This window comes from Pituophis catenifer, unplaced genomic scaffold, assembly GCF_029215685.1.
Source record: "Pituophis catenifer annectens isolate HBS135680 unplaced genomic scaffold, rPitCat1.0.hap2 SCAF_14, whole genome shotgun sequence".
Taxonomy (NCBI): Eukaryota; Metazoa; Chordata; class Lepidosauria; order Squamata; family Colubridae; genus Pituophis; species Pituophis catenifer.
The window spans coordinates 19,329,166-19,345,783 of NW_027256894.1; the positions used below are offsets into that span (position 1 = coordinate 19,329,166).

Here is a 16,618-nt window from a genome sequence, read left to right on the forward strand (position 1 = left end):
AGCATCGAGTCACCCCCATAATCACCCGCATGGCCGCATTCTGGACCAGCTGGAGCCTCCAGGTGCTCTTCAAGGGGGCCCCCCATGTAGAGAGGGTTACATATGATGATGAGTCATAATTTTATTACCGTAGTATTCGTACCTAATATTTATAAGATGTATTCTGGGAGTCTGTGGCATGACAAATGAATGCCATATCCGATGAATAAACAAAAATTGCACATCGGCTTGCAAAAATAGCCAGCATCAAAGGGCATTCGATAAAATGATAAGAACATGTAATCAGAAGCTGAAGAATGACCTTTACGCTTCTCAATAATCGCTTAAGGAGAACACAATGCAGCCACGCTTCCTTGCAGAATGTTATTTGCATGTTGTAGGTGCCAACTGCGTAACTATCAACTTTGGACAGTGGAGATAACAACCAGATCTCAGAAGTACAACCCAGCAATTCTATCAAAAGTGGGGGGGGGGGGGACGGCAGCTCCAGAGGACTCACTTAAACACACCCCATATTCAGTGGTGGGATTCAAATAATTTAACAACCGGTTCTCTGCCCTAATGATTTCTTCCAACAACCAGTTCACCAAACTGCTCGGAAAGTTAACAACCGGTTCTCCCGAAGTAGTGCGAACTGGCTGAATCCCACCACTGCCCATATCAATTTTAGGTGCCATAATGTCTGATAGACTTTACGCTTGGGTGCCACCCAGATAAAAAAGGTTTCTTAATCAATCTCACGTCAGTACAGGTAGTTCTCAACTTAGGGCCACAATTAAGCCACAACAATCTGCCAACCTAGCAGTTCGAAAGCAGGTTAAAAAAATGCAAGTAGAAAAATAGGGACCACCTTTGGTGGGAAGGTAACAGCGTCCCGTGCGCTTTTGGCATTGAGTCATGCCGGCCACATGACCACGGAGACGTCTTCGGACAGTGCTGGCTCTTCAGCTTTGAAACGGAGATGAGCACCATCCCCTAGAGTCGGGAACGACTAGCACATATGTGCGAGAGGAACCTTTGCTTTTACCTTTATCTATCTTTTGTTAAACAAGACAGTTAAGTGAGCTTTGTCCCATTTGATGACTTTTCTTGCCTTGGTTGTTAAGTGAATCACTGCAATTGTTAAGTTAGTGACACAGTTGTTCAGTGACTTTGGCTTCCCTGTTGACTTTGCTTGTCAGAAGGTCGCAAAAGGAGATCACACCACCCCGGGACATTGCAACCGTCATAAATATGAATCAGTTGCCAAGCATCTGAATTTTGATCACGTGATCATGGGGATACTGCAACGGTCGTAAGTGTGAAAAACGGTCATAAATGTGAAAAATGGTCGTAAGTGTGAAAAATGGTCATAAGTCACTTTTTTCAGTGTTGTAATTTCCAATGGTCACTAAATGAATGGATGTAAGTCAAGAACTACCTATATCAGTATTATGCGAACACAAGCCACTGTATGTTAGGAAATGGCTATTGTCTAACTAGTTGGTCAGGCAATATATAAACTATCGATACATGTTTGTCAAAAGGTATTATATTGCTTTAAGACTGTATTGTATCATCCTGTATCCTGATTGGCTAAGCTCTGTAGCCAATGTACTTAAGGGGAAGCCTGAATCATGGCTTGTGGACACTACACCATTTTATCTGCTTATTTGCTGTTACTCTCTACCTGTTCTCTCTGTATGATCACTGTTTGATCATTGCTACTTGTTGCTTTCTATTATTTATTGAATGTTTTAATGCTGAACTTGTTCCTGTTTGAAACTCAAGAAGAACTGTTTTATTGTGTAATGACAACAACTGGTAAGAAGACTTTGTACTTGGAATATCCCTGAATTGATATTTTAACTATCTCCTTATCTGTGTATGACTTGGATTGTTATTGGACTTTGCTTTACTTTTTTCTAAAAAGTAAAAGACTACCACAACTCAGTGTGTCAGTATATTAACTGTGGTTATTCACTCTCAGCCGCTTTCATGTGCATACTCAAGGGGTAATCTGCTCAATAACCCATAACATCGTTTATGAGCCAAGAATATCCTTAACACTGCGTTTTGTAATCTTGGGTCCAGCAAGTGAGCGAAATCCACCAAGACCTCATTTTGAAAACTTTATAAACTTCCTCTGTGATATATTATCAAAGCCACGCAGATGAGATGGACGTCGTAGAAATGTGATAATAAGTAAAGAAAGTAAAGAACGTAACTCATCTTACATCAGCTGAGAAGCCCTGACCTAGACAGATAAGAGATGCAAAAGCAATTTGCAGCACTACAACCCACTAAAGGGAAAGCTGCAGAAAGTAAACTTTTGTGTGTTTACAGAAGTACAACTAGATTTTTCGCGATGGGACCTAATCTGAGACTGTGGTTTCTTCCAAAGCTGTCACAGATATAATAAGTGACAATGAAGAGAATGTGTACGCAATACAAGATGGAATGCGTATTTCCATCCTGAGCAAAGTGCCTTGAAATTTAGCAGTGTGCTGGAAATAACAGAATAACAGAGTTGGAAGGGATCTTAAAGATCTTCTAGACCCCTATATCAGAGGTCCCCAAACTTGGCAGCTTTAAGACTTGTGGACTTCAACTCCCAGAATTCTCCAGCCAACATAGCTTCAACTCCCAGAATTCATATCCTAGCTGGCTGGAGAATTCTGGGAGTTGAAGTCCACAAGTCTTAAAGCTGCCAAGTTGGAAGACCTCTGCCCTATATCATTCTGGACAAGGAGCTGTTCAATCTCTTCTTAAAAGCCTCCAGCGATGATTGAGCACCTACAACTTCTGGAGGCAAGCAGTTCCACTGGTTAATTGTTCCCACAGTCAGGAAATTTCTCCTTCCATTATCTAGGTTGCTTCTCTCCTTGATTCGTTTCCATCCGTTGCTTCTTGTCTTGCCTTCAGGTTCTTTAGAGAATAGGTTGACACCTCCTCTTCTTTGTGGCAGCCAAATGCAAAGCCAAGCATGCAAAATTCTTAAAGATGCAAAGGGAAATAATCATCATAGGGTTGGAAAGATACAAAGCATCCCTAAGTGGTGCTCTGGGATTCTGCAGTACCGTTTAAAAGCCACTGCCAGCCTCTGCAAATTATCTATTGTTCCAAAAATTCCGTTTATTTCCTCCCATCCTGTCCTGCAGCCTAACTCACCAGAGGTGGCGCTGTGCGAGACGGGCGTGAATCCCTATTCGAAGAAGCGATGACGTCAGGGACCGTAGAAATGAAGAAGGTGGTTGCCAAGCTGTTTCCCCAGCGCCTGGGTGGCTCGCCGTGATCGTATAGTGGTTAGTACTCTGCGTTGTGGCCGCAGCAACCTCGGTTCGAATCCGAGTCACGGCAGGGGTGTGTACCTTTTTTTTTTTTTTTTTTTTCTAAATTCGGATTTACAACATTTAATAACAAAGGGACTTTCTCTGTGCTTTTTAAATTATTCGACAGTAAAGGAAAAGAGAAGGGCTCTTGCAAACGTCAATGCACCAATGAAGCCCAGCGTCGGGGCGGAAAACGAACTTGGGTTCCTGCAGGAAACCGGTTCTAGATTCGGAGTGAATTGCTTCTGAATGTATGTTTTTGCGTGCGTTTGCTGGAGGTGTCGTTGTAAGCTTGCTGGAAAGCAACGCGCAATACCCTCGCCTGCATTTTGCACTGGAGGTGTGCATTTTGCTGTTTTTAAGATTATTTAACTCATTTAAGGCCAATGAATAGAATAGGAATAGGAATAGGAATAGGAATGGAAGAATGGAATGGAATGGAATGGAATGGAATAGAATAGAATTTGAAATGAATAGAATAATAGAATAGAATAGAATAGAATAGAATAGAATAGAATAGAATAGAATAGAATAGAATAGAATAGAATAGAATTTTGGAATAACGAATAGAATAGAATAGGATAGGATAGGATAGGATAGGATAGGATAGAATAGAAAATATGGAATGGAATGGAATAGGAATAGGAATAGAATAGAATAGAATAGAATAGAATAGAATAGAATAGAATAGAATAGAATAGAATAGAATAGAATAGGAATAGGAATAGGAATAGGGATGGGATGGGATGGGATGGGATGGGATAGGATAGGATAGGATAGGATAGGATAGGATGGAATAGGAATAGGAATAGAATAGAATAGAATAGAATAGAATAGAATAGAATAGAATAGAATAGAATAGAATAGAAATAGGAATAGGGATGGGATAGGATAGGATAGGATAGGATAGGAATAGGAATAGGAATAGGTATAGGAATAGAATAGAATAGAATAGAATAGAATAGAATAGAATAGAATAGAATAGAATAGAATAGGATAGGATAGGATAGGATAGGATAGAATAGAAAATATGGAATGGAATGGAATAGGAATAGGAATGGAATGGAATGGAATAGAATAGAATAGAATAGAATAGAATAGAATAGAATAGAATAGAATAGAATAGAATAGAATAGAATAGAATAGGAATAGGAATAGGGATGGGATGGGATGGGATGGGATGGGATGGGATGGGATAGGATAGGATAGGATAGGATAGGATAGGATAGGATGGAATAGGAATAGGAATAGAATAGAATAGAATAGAATAGAATAGAATAGAATAGAATAGAATAGAAATAGGAATAGGGATGGGATAGGATAGGATAGGATAGGAATAGGAATAGGAATAGGTATAGGAATAGAATAGAATAGAATAGAATAGAATAGAATAGAATAGAATAGAATAGAATAGAATAGAATAGAATAGAATTCTTTATTGGCCAAGTGTGATTGAACAGACAAGGAATTTCTCTTTGGTGCAGAAGCTCTCAGCGTACATAAAAAGACAAGATACGTTCATCAGGAATCATAAGGTCCAACACTTCATGATAGTCATAGGGAACAAATAAACAATCAGGAAACAATATCAATATAAATCCTAAGGATACAAGCAACAAGTTACAGTCATGCAGTCATAAGTGGGAGGAGATGGGTTGATAGAAACGATCAGAATTTATTATCGTATCGCATTTGGGGCTCGCCTCTCCTGGGTCGCTCGGACCGAACCAGTCCAGCATGATGGACCCCTATTGGGGGATCTCCAAACCCCCATCGGCCACTGCCAATGGCCGGGCCCCATGGAACTCCTGCACGCCTGCAACATCTGGCAGGGGCACCGCTTTCTTCTCTGAGCAGAGGCTGAGCGCGGGGTGGGGGTGGATGGGAGGGGGGGGGGAAGGAAGACTCCCCCGAAGTTGCGAACTACAGCTCCCATCATCCCTCACCAAGGGCCCGCCCGCCCGAGGCTGCCGGGCTTTGTAGTCCCGCAGCATCTGGAAGGTAAAAAGGCGGAGGATGCGGGTTTAAAGACGGCGTTGGGCGCCTGGGGGTGGGGGGAGTGGGGGGGAGAGAGACCATCCGGGCCGGGCAAGAGCGAGCGAGCGAGAGGGTGGGTGGGCGAGGGGCTCCGGGCCGGCGGGCATCCGCGGGGAAAGGCGAGCCGGGGGTCTGCAGAGGATCGGGGATGATGGTGGCGGTGGGGACGGCCGGCTAAGTCCCCGGGCCCGCGGCTTGGAGGTCCGCTGGGTGTGGGGGGGGGGTCTCCGCATCATGGCTCGCTGGCTCCGCGACCGCCTCCTCTTCCGCAGCGCCAAGCCGGAGCCCCCGCAGCCGGATTACGCGGCGGGTCCCGAGCAGCCCGACCTGCTGGCCGCCTACCGCCTGCAACGCGAGCGCGACTTCGAGGATCCTTACGGCGGGGGCTCCGCCACCCCTCCGGCCGCCCCCCGACGCTGCCGATCCCCTCGCCGGAGGCTCATCCGGGTGGAAGCGGAGAGGGGGGCGCCCCCCTCCCTCGGGATGGGGGAATCGCCGGACCAGAAGGAGAACAAGGTCCTGCGGTGGGAAGGAAGGAGGTGGGGATGGGGGGGGGGGGCTTGGATAAGGCTGAGCATCCCCGCCGTGCGCTTCCCCCTGCAAAGGAAGGGAAGGGGCTTTTCTCCCCGCCGGGGTGGGTGGGTGGGTGGGTGGGTGGGGGGGGCGAGGGAAAGACCCCCCCCTTCGCCTTCCAGGGCTGGGAGAAGAGGAGTGGGGGGGTGGGGGGTGGGTTGGTTGCTTTGGCTGGGCTGCGCCCAAGCTGAGCTGTTTGGGATTCCAACGTCCATGGGCCACTGCTAAAGGCGAGGGTCTGCGGAATTGGTCCTGTGGGAAGCCTCTGGGAGGAGGGCACACTCTGTCTTTGATGCCCCCCACCCCACCCCCGTGTTGGGAGAGAAAGGAGGGTAGCGGGGGTCAAGGGATCATGTGTGTAGGTGTGTGTTGGTTTGGATGTATATTTATTTAATTAATTATTTATTTATTCATTCATTCATTCATTCATTCATTCATTCATTCATTCATCCATTCTATTTATTTATTTATTTATTTATTTATTTATTTATTTATTCATTCATTCATTCATTCATTCATTCATTCATTCATTCATTCAATTTATATGCCGCCCCTCTCCGAAGATCCAGGGCGGCTCACAATACATTCAAAAAAAATCACTATAAAAACACTTAAAAATTAAAAACATTAAATACATTTAAAAAACCCATTCACACCATTCATGGCCGGATCTCGTCAGATCGCAACAGCAAACAGCAAACAATGCCGGCTGGCGGGCCCGCGGGGGAGGGCCTTCTCTGTGGCTGCCCCAGCTCTCTGGAACCAGTTACCTCCTGAGATCCGGACCATCCCCACCCTATTGGCCTTCCGAAAAGCGGTGAAGACCTGGCTCTTCCGGCAGGCCTGGGGCCATTGATCTCGCTCTTGCGATCTGGCGAGATCCGGCCATGAATGGTGTGAATGGGTTTTAATTGTTTTTAATGTTTTAATGTTTAATGTTTTTATATATGGTTTTTAAATGCATTGTAAGCTGCCTTGAGTCTTCGGAGAAAGGCGGCATACAAGTTGAACAAATAATAAATAAATAAATAAATAGATCTCAAAATCCTCCAGCATGGCCAGGACAAAATACGTCGAATTGGATCTTCAGAGTTAAAGACATGGCTTGGAGGGTCCTTCTTCCTAGTCCCCAGGCCAAAGATGGTCTTCTCCTGCTACGGCTGAATCCGATGGTCCTTTCCTTTTGTAGATGACGATTCTGCAAGACTATTCAGAGCCCTTCGACACAAGGCCAGAAACTCACAGTCAGATGCAGGAGCAGCAAAGGGACAATGATGAAGGCTACATGGAACCTTTCGAAGCTCAGAAGCTCCTGGCTGGTATGTGTGTGTGTGTGTGTGTGGTGGTGGGGAGGGTTAATTGATGGAAGAGAATGTTGGTCGCTCAGGGTTGAACTGTGGGGTTCTTGTTGCTCTCTGAGCTTGGTTGCTTTCTTGCAGACGTTTCATGACCCTACTAGGTAACTTCATCAGTGCTAGAAGGGAGTGGGGCTTTTCGGAGTGGACGAGGAGGACTGTGGGGTCCTTATTGCTTTCTGAGTTTGGTTGTTTTCTTGCAGACGTTTCATGACCCAAGTAGATAATACCATCAGTGCACAGAGACTATTATGTAGTTGAGTAATGAAAAGTCTGTAAGAAAACTATCAAGCTCAGAGAGACACAGTCCTCCTCCTCCTCCTCTTCCTCCTCCTCCTCCTCCCCTCTCCTCCTCAATCTCCTTTCTCTCCTTCTCCTTCTCCTCTTGCTCCTCTTCCTCCTCCTCCTCCTCTCTCCTCCTCAACTTCCTTTCTCTCCTTCTCCTTCTCCTCTTGCTCCTCTTCCTCCCCTCTCCTCCTCCTCCTTTCTCTCCTTCTCCTTCTCCTCTTGCTTCTCTTCCTCCTCCTCCTCCTCTCTCCTCCTCAACTTCCTTTCTCTCCTTCTCCTTCTCCTCTTGCTCCTCTTCCTCCCCTCTCCTCCTCATCCTCCTTTCTCTCCTTCTCCTTCTCCTTCTCCTTCTCCTCTTGCTTCTCTTCCTCCTCCTCCTCCCATCTCCTCCTCAATCTCCTTTCTCTCCTTTACTTCCTCCTTCTCCTCTTGCTCCTCTTGCTCCTCCTTCTCCTCCTCCTCCTCCACAGCAGAATGTCCTTCCAAGATGCTAGAAGAAGTTCTATTTGGAGGGGAGAGTTGGTGTCGTGATGCATTGCATAACCAGGCGTGGGAAGTCTTCAAGCAGACTCTCTTCCCTCTTTGCAACCTAGAGGTTCAGAAGGATGGAGCCCAGGAAGAACTTGCCACTCAGAAACCTCTGCACTTGTACGACACTCCCTACGAAGCCCCTGAGAATGAATCCGGCCCAGAGGACCAGGCTTCTTCTCAGCCGGCCGTCTCCTGCCGCTACTCGTGGTTGCCAGAAGATGATGAGAGGCCTCCAGAGGAGTATGACCAGCCGTGGGAGTGGAAGAAGGAACGGATCTCCAGAGTCTTTGCTGGTAAGCCAAGATAAGACGCTCTACCCTTAGTTAGTACCATAGGGACCAGTTGAAGTACAGATGTCAAATCCCTCCTCCTCCTCCTCCTCCTCTTCCTCCTCCCCCTCCTTCCTCCTCCTCCTCTTCCTCCTCCTTCCCCTCCTTCTCCTCCTCTTCCTCCTCCTCTTCTTCCTCTTCCTCCTTTCTTCTTCCTCTTCCTCTTCCTCCTCTTCCTCCTCCTTCCCCTCCTCCTTCCTCCTCCTACTCCTCCTTTCTCACCTTCCTCCCTCCCTCTCATGAAGCATCTCTGGGTAGGTGTAGATCAGAGGAGGAATAAAATGGAGGCTAAAACCCTTCCACCAATTTGTTCATTCTCTCCTTCCCTTCCCTCCCCACCCCATCACCCCATTGCAAGATACATTGCCTGTAGCCTCCAGAATCCACAGCTGTAGGATTCCCTCCACCTTTCTTTCCTTTGGTCTGAGTGGGAGAGGTCCTGAGAATTGGACTCTGATGGTCTTCTCCCACCCGTGGTCACAACAAGGCTACCTACCCCCGGTGGTCTCCTCCTGCTCTCTGAACATCTTCAGAGCCACCCCTTCCTCCTGAAATTTTTCTCTTGGGATGCTTTGCCCAGTGGAGATTGAAGGGATCAAAGACTTGCCGTGGCCTCCTCCGGTTGGACAGCTTGATGGTTCAACTAACCACGTGGAAGCCGAGAAACACCTCCTTCTCCAAAGCACCTGCTCCAGAGATGCTCCCCCGGGCCTCCAGAATGCTAGTACCAGCACTCCGGACTCTTCTGCTTTGTCCTGTCCTCTGGAAATCAATAGTGAGTAAGCTACAGTGGGTGTGGGTGTGTTACAGCCCTTAAAATAGTATAAACAAGCACATAGCTTTTTGCAAAATGGCAACTGCACTGTCAGCTATAGGTAGTCCTCGCTTAATGAACGGCTGCTTAACAACAGAATTGGGGCTTCGTCCTGTGACCAAAGGGGTCTTTTTGTAGGAGACCGGGGTGGGGGCGGGGGGCGGAAGTCAAGCTGGTTGCAACCACTTATTCAAAGCTTCACACACACCCGATGTCAGCACTTCAGGCTGCATTTACTCTAGCGCTGACATAAGAAGGAGAAGCAGAGGCGTCTGGAAAGGGACGTTTGACTTTTCACCGACTTATTTTCCCTGGAGATAATATCCCCTAGGAAATGGGATGGGAAGGGGGAAATTCCTTTGAGCTGGAGCAGTAGATTAGGGGTAGAGTGACTTGGAAGATGGCCAATGAGTGCAGAGGAGCGGGGAAAGGAAAGGGAGGGTTTTGGGTCAGGAAGTCAGTGTTGGCTACGATGGAGTCGGAGTTAGAATGTCGTGCTTAATAAATGGGAGTTTTTCATCAAAGACTTTGTTTGAAATGCAATTTATTTGAGACGACCTCGAAACCTGACAACCCCCATGGGTGAAATACAGCAGGTTCTGACAGGTTCTGGAGAACCGGTAGCAGACATTTTGAGTAGTTCGGAGAATGGGCAAATACCACCTCTGGCTGGCCCCAGAGTGGGATGGGAATGGACATTTTGCAGTATCCTTCCCCTGCCACGCCCACCAAGCCACACCCACAGAACCGGTAGTAAAAATAATTGGATTTCACCACTGCACACACCCTTTTTTCACATGCGAGTGTCAGGCCCAAAACCAGGAGTGACACACGGTGAATCTTGCAAGCTGAGTGTTTTATTGTTCCAAGCCTATAGACTGAATCTTGCCAGACTGAAGATTCTCCTATCTGCCTCTATAATATAATCTGGCACCTATTGAGAAGGAGCTGTCTTCACCCTCTTTCTCTCACACATGATATCAGGGCTCAGTTGCCTCTTCCTCCTCTGGATTGCACCCTTTCCCTCCTGGGAATCCACCTCCTCACTGCCTTCTATCACGTCATTTGTGGACTTCCACTCCCAGAATTCATCAGCTACTGTGTGTGGACTTCAAGTCCCAGAACACCTCAGTCACCATATCTCGGGCCCAAAACCAGGAATGACACATGACAATTCTTACCCGGCTGAGTTATTTATTGTTCCGCACCTATAGACAGAATCTTCCCAGACTGAAAACTCTCCTATCTGCATCTACGCTATACTCTGGGAACGACTGAGGAGACGCTGTCTTCACCCTCTTTCTCTCATACAAAATATCTGGGCTGAGTTACCTCTTGCTCCTTTGGAATGCAACTCCGGGGGAATCTACCTCCTCACCTATCACAATATATAATGTGTCAACAAGGGGTGGAGCCTCAATTGTAAAGATCCTCTTCAGTGGTGGGTTTCAAATTTTTTTACTACCGGTTCTGTGGGTGTGGCTTGGTGGGCGTGGCATGGCATGGTTTAGTGGACGTGGCTTGGCAGGGGAATGTTACTGCAAAATCTCCATTTCCTCTCGATCAGCTGGGACTCGGGAGGCTGAGAATAGATGGGGGTGGGGCCAGTCAGAATTTTTACTACCGGTTCTCCGAACTACTCAAAATTTCCGCTACAGGTTCTCCAGAACTGGTCAGAACCTGCTGAAACCCACCTCTGATCCTCTTGCTCCTACTACAGGTATCCCTGTCTTTGCCAAATCCTCAGCACATTGGCGATATTTTTCATCTCCATCTCATTCACCCCTTCCCATAATCCCCCGGGGCCTGATCCTGCCTTTCACTCTTGTCCTGCAGCCGCGTCCCACCGCTCCCGCTCCACCTTTCACATTCCATTATGTGCTTCTGCTCCAAGGTGCAGCCACGGTGAGAAACCACGTGCCCGTGTCCATAGAGGGAAAGAGCACCCCCTGCTGGTTGAGCCCAGAGGATGGGGCAGCTTTTGGCGAATATGTCAATCCTGCACTGCCACTGGAGAGCCAAGCGTAAGTAGGCTGATTTAGAGACCACCCCCCTCACTCCCAGGGAGACCCTGACCCTATGTAGAAGATGTCAGCATTCTGATGCTGCCATAAAAAGACGAGGCTTGACTTTTCACCTACTTATTTTCTCTGTAGATAATATCCCCTAGGAGATGGGATGGGAGGGGGGAACATTCCTTTGGGGTGAGGTCAGAAGCTGGGGAGACTGACTTGGAAGATGGCCAATGAGAAGATGAGAATTGGGGAACGGAAAGGGAAGAGTTTGGGGGTCAGAGGGTTAGTATCGGCTACGACAAAGTTGGGGCCAGATCTGTCGTACTTAATAAATGGAATACTTCAGCAAAGATTAATTGTTTGGGAGTGTAATTTATTTGAGATGACATCGAAACCTGACAGAGGAATCCCTTCTTTGCATATTTCTTTTCTGTTCTTTTTAAGGGGCATTTTTTAAACGTTTTGTCCATTTTGTTTGGTGTTTTTGTTTTTGTTTGCTTGTAATTCTTTTATGTTTGGGGATTTGTATGTTAACTCTTAGCCACAAAAATGCAAGATAGTTGACAAGGGTCCAAATCAGTGGTGAAATGTAAAATTTGTTACTACCGGTTCTATGGGCATGGCTTGGTGGTGGTGGGAAAGTGACTGGGTGGGCGTGGCCATTTTTTTTTTAACTTTTAAAAAGAGGTTGCAAGAAAAAAATGCTTTTAAAAGCCTCTGACGATCAGGCAACTCAGCTGGAGTTGTCAGAGGCTTTTAAAAGCATTTTTTCTACAACCTCTTCAGCCAAAGAGGTTGCAGAAAAAATGCTTTTAAAAGCCTCTGACGATCCCAGCTGAGCTGCGCGATCATCAGAGGCATTTTTTTTTTTACTTTTAAAAGCATTTTTTCGGCCGAAGAGGTTGTAGAAAAAATGCTTTTAAAAGTAAAAAAAAATATATGTTCGCGCGGCTCACTGGGCATGGGGGGGGGGATGCGCAGGGATTTTTGCTACCGGTTCTCCGAACCACCCGCTGCCATCGCTACCGGATCGGGCGATCTGGTCCGAACTGGGAGCATTTCACCCCTGGTCCAAATTCATTTGACTTCAGAAGTTGTGTGTGTGGGGGGGAGTAGGGATTTGAAGCTTTTGGAACTTCAAAAAATGGGTCATAAGTATCTCTGGGAAGGAGCGGTGCAGTGGCCTAGAAGTGGAGCTCTTGCCTCACAATCAGGAGGCTGTGAGTTCGATCCTAGGTAGAGGCTGATATTTCTCTCTCTGGGCACAATGAGAATTTATCTGCTGAACAAAACTCAGCATTGGTGACAGGAAGGGCATCTGGCCAGTAAAACACTCAGCTCCTTTCAGTTGCCCCGACTCCACGGTGCAAAGGATTACAGGGTCATTAAATGACAGGGAAAAAAAATGTAGTTTAACTTTTTGTATATTTTTTTTTAAAAAAGGGAAAAAAATGGAATCTCTTCTTTGTAGGTGGTATCATGGGACCTTGAGTCGGGTGGATGCTGAGAGCCTTCTCCGACTTTGCCGGGAAGCCAGTTACCTGGTTCGGAACAGTGAAAGTAGCCACGATGCCTTTTCCCTCTCCCTCAAGTGAGTATAATACGAGTTCGCAGGGGTTTGGGAGAACCTCTAGCTAAACCCCCAAATCCCATTCCTGGCTGGCCCCGCCCACCCAGCCCCTCCCCTCCCAGGAGTCCCCATGTGGCCCATTTTGGATGCAGGTAAGTGCAAGGCACGCACGGAGGCTTAGGGAGGGTGAAAAATGGGCCTACTGGAAGTTCGGGAAGGCCAGATATGGGCCCATTTCCAGCCTCAGAAGGCCTCCGGTGCCTGGGGAGGCCGTTTTCTCCCTGCCGGAGGCTTGGGGAAAGCCTCTGGAGCCTGGGGAGGGCAAAAACGCCCCCCCACAATGGTACAGGAGGCCGACTAGGCCACGCCCACCATGGCCACGCCCATCCAGCAACCGGGCAGAGAACCCCTTGCTAAAATTTTTGAAGCCCACTCCTGGCTGGCACCCTGATTGCAGATATGTGTTTTTTCTCTCTTCCTAGGAGCAGCCAAGGGTTCCTTCACATGAAACTCTTGCAGACAGAAGACAATAAGTTTGTCCTGGGCCAGCACAGCCCTCCCTTCAACAACATCCCAGAAGTTATCCACCACTATGCCAGCCACAAGCTGCCCATCCAGGGGGCAGAACACATGTCCTTGCTCTACCCGGTCTCTACTCAGCCCTCCAGCTGCCTGGCCGCAGAGCAGTGACTTGCACGGAAGGGCCCAAAAGCCACGGATTGGAGGTGTGCATGAAAATCCCAGGTTGGGTGGGACCATTTGTGGTCCACAGGCTCTTGTTGCACGGAGCAGGCAGGAAGCACCTGAGGTTGGAAACCGTTCATTGACGGACCAGAGGTCTGCAGATCCAAGAATGGTTGTATCTTATGCTTTATAGTTGCCAATACAGCCACACCTTGCATGTTGGACTCCAAAGCATTCTTGAAGGGTGCCAGGTCATCCTTCTCCATGTAAGGAGTGGTCAGTTCTGACATGGACCTTGTGAGCGTCATCAGATCCAGACTTTTGCGCCGATGTCCCTGCATCTACCCCCTCGCCTCCCAAATCCTGAATTCCATCAGTGCTCATCCATTCCTACCTCTTGGGTACCTCTCTTCTAATTCTTCATGGCTGCCTCTGCAATGGAGGCCTTGCAGATCCAATGTTTGTAGGATCTAATATTGTGTCCATCAACATTTTTTGGTGGCAGCTTGAATATTTGATGACATCAAGAGAAGACCTAATGCCTGAACTGCCCCTTTATTTCATCCCTGACTGTGGAAATGTCATTCCTTCACCGAGTCATTTATACATCTATGCCACTCTTTAGATCACGGTCTATGGTAACTTGATAGGCAGCCAAGAAGCCCTGATCAACATAACTAGGTTTAATGAGCTATGAGATTAATTTTGGTGGGTTCCATCCCATGATCGAACGGGGGGGGGGGGGGTTCTCTATTTTTACAGATAGAGAAGGCAGTTTTAATTTCTCAACTAAGAGAACAGATTTCTCTTAGATGTTTTACCTGATTCTCGGTACTGATGGATTTCTGCTGTTGCTAATTGGAGAGCAGATGCATTGAGAAGATTGCTATCTGGATTGATGGCTAATAGACTGGAAAGCTAGACAAAAACAGAGCCCATATCTCAGTGCCAGACTGGATGTTTGGTGTGCAAAGGTTGCAAATCTAATTCCCAGGAACTTCCACTAAAAAAAAAAAACCAAGTTATACTATGATGTGGAAAACTCCTGCCGGAGTGTTGGAGAGCTACTACTGGTTGCATCAATAGTGTGGGCTAGATGGACGAAGAAGCTGGCCTGGAAGCAGATGGCTTGTTTTGGAGAGTCTTTGCATGTGGCTAGAAGCAGTTCAGTATTATGAATTTATCCAGGATGCGTTGTGAAATCCTTCTTTGGTAAGAGTTGTCTTTTGTTGGTTCCTTCAAGCAAATAATAAAAAATCAAAATAGCATATAATCTAAATTTGCTGTCTTCTTTGTTGCTGGTAACTTTTACTCATTGGAGAACTGGTTTACTCATTGTGTTTACATGGTTGTCCCAAAGGTGTTTTTTTTTTTCAAGAGGCCACTGGACTTTCTGGTTTTTCTTGAAGATGTTTTGCTTCTCATCCAAGAAGCTTCTTCAGCTCTAACTGGATTTCTATTCCTTGAGGACACAGTAGCCTCAACGGCTCTCTAAAAGGATGCAAATGACCAGCTGTCTGCAAGGAATATAAATGGCCATTTCAGTTGGCCAAACTTTCAAAATCCTTGTTGTGACCTAGGCTCACTTAGGCATAAAAGACACAGTTAGTCTTAAACAAACCTATTTTATTATAACAGATGGGAATTACTGCATTCCCAGCTTAGTCCAAATTAATTCCAAAACAAGTCCTTCAGAAAAAGTCCTTCGGCCTTATCACAAACCTTTGTCTTCTTTGGCACCCTGCCAAAGGCTTTTCTTGGCAAAGCCCCAGGAAGTTCAGAAACAAGTGACACTGACAAGAAACAAATGTAGCAACGTTGCTCTCCTACAAGAGCCCAAGAGCTTTGCTGCTCTTTTAAGCCTTATGGGAGGGGCCAATCATCTCCTGGCTTTACTCCCGAGTTGTCCTTTTTGCTTTAGCTGCTCTTGCCTTCGGGCCACTCTTTGCATGCGTGCACTAAGAACAGGCTCCTTCTGTTCCTCTGCCTCTCTGCTATCCGCCTCTGGAGGCTCCGGAGTCTGCGCTACGCTCCCAGATGGTCCTGGCCCCATCTCTGCCTATGACGCAGAGCCCTTGTCCGGGCCTTCCCCTGACTCCAGGACTGTCCCATTGTCCTTCCCAGCCTCTTCACTATCTGACTCTGCTGCAAGCTCCACAGGCTACTAGTGTTCCACAACAATCCTTCCCGAACCTTCAAACGGAATGCGTAGCTGTCTGCTCTTGAGGTTCAAATTCTGGAAAGAAGATTTTGAGAATGATTAAAATTGTCCTCTGCTAAATTGCTGCAAGTTTGGGAGTTTAAAAAAAGCTCTTGCCTTCAGCCACAGCAGAAGAAAACATCATAATTTATCTACACCATCCCTGTATGTGAAGTGTATTTGTCCAACTGCACGAGAGAGAGAGAGAGAGAGAGAGAGAGAGAGATGGAGGGAGGGAGGGAGGGAGGGGGAGGGAGAGAGGGAGGGAGGGAGGGAGGGAGAGAGAGAGAGAGAGAGAGAGAGAGAGAGAGAGAGAGAGAGAGAGAGAGAGAGAAGCTACAATTTCAAGTCATCCATTTATTTTGCAATCATCTTAAGCAAAACTTTCTACTGAAATGGAAATTTTAAAATTATAAAACATTTCAGGCAATGTCCAGTTTTTTTTTTTCTAATGATTCTGTATCAAGAATAAGTGAGAAGAATCTTGAAATTACCTGACTAACAATGAACGACTGTATAGAACTGGATGTCAACGCTGTTTTCTTCTTCGCTAAAAGTAAAAATACAGTGCTTGGAATATAATAGCAGAAGTGATGGCATCTTTTATTTGAGGTGACACCTGCCACAAACATTCAAGCGTAGCAATAGAAAAAGATCCGGTTGTTCAGATAACAATGGTGATAGAAAAAACCCTAATGTAAAAATGTTTGTTTCATACATCTATAAGACCGCCCAACTCAACGATGAAGGGTTGCAGGAACTGGGCATGGCTAGTCTAGTGAAGAGAAGGACCAGGGGAGACAGGATAGCAGTACTCCAATATTTGAGGGGCTGCCACAGGGAGGAGGGGGCCAAGCTATTCTCCAAAGCACCCGAAGGCCAGACAAGGAATAATGAATGGAAACTGAACA

General features: G+C 46.7%; 1 protein-coding gene and 1 non-coding gene across 2 annotated transcripts; both read left to right on the forward strand.

Moving 5' to 3' along the window:
* Positions 1 to 3,267: 3,267 nt before the first annotated feature.
* TRNAH-GUG (transfer RNA histidin (anticodon GUG)) lies at positions 3,268 to 3,339 on the forward strand. Its single transcript has one exon. It is a non-coding gene; the product is annotated as a tRNA-His (tRNA).
* Positions 3,340 to 5,582: 2,243 nt separating this feature from the next.
* SHF (Src homology 2 domain containing F) lies at positions 5,583 to 13,545 on the forward strand. The gene is made up of 7 exons (XM_070953633.1): positions 5,583 to 5,864; positions 7,111 to 7,240; positions 8,158 to 8,388; positions 9,005 to 9,199; positions 11,133 to 11,262; positions 12,725 to 12,844; positions 13,306 to 13,545. The coding sequence occupies exons 1-7, from the start codon at positions 5,583 to 5,585 to the stop codon at positions 13,511 to 13,513; spliced, it is 1,296 nt and encodes a 431-aa protein (XP_070809734.1). The 3' UTR covers positions 13,514 to 13,545.
* The last annotated feature ends 3,073 nt before the right edge of the window (positions 13,546 to 16,618 follow it).

Bases quoted from the DNA above. Each gene is read 5' to 3' on its own strand.
- SHF (XM_070953633.1), top strand. From the start codon at position 5,583: ATGGCTCGCTGGCTCCGCGACCGCCTCCTCTTCCGCAGCGCCAAGCCG. The intron at 7,241-8,157 runs GTATGTGTGTGT...TTTGCAACCTAG, and splicing joins AGCTCAGAAGCTCCTGGCTG to AGGTTCAGAAGGATGGAGCC. The intron at 12,845-13,305 runs GTGAGTATAATA...CTCTCTTCCTAG, and splicing joins GCCTTTTCCCTCTCCCTCAA to GAGCAGCCAAGGGTTCCTTC.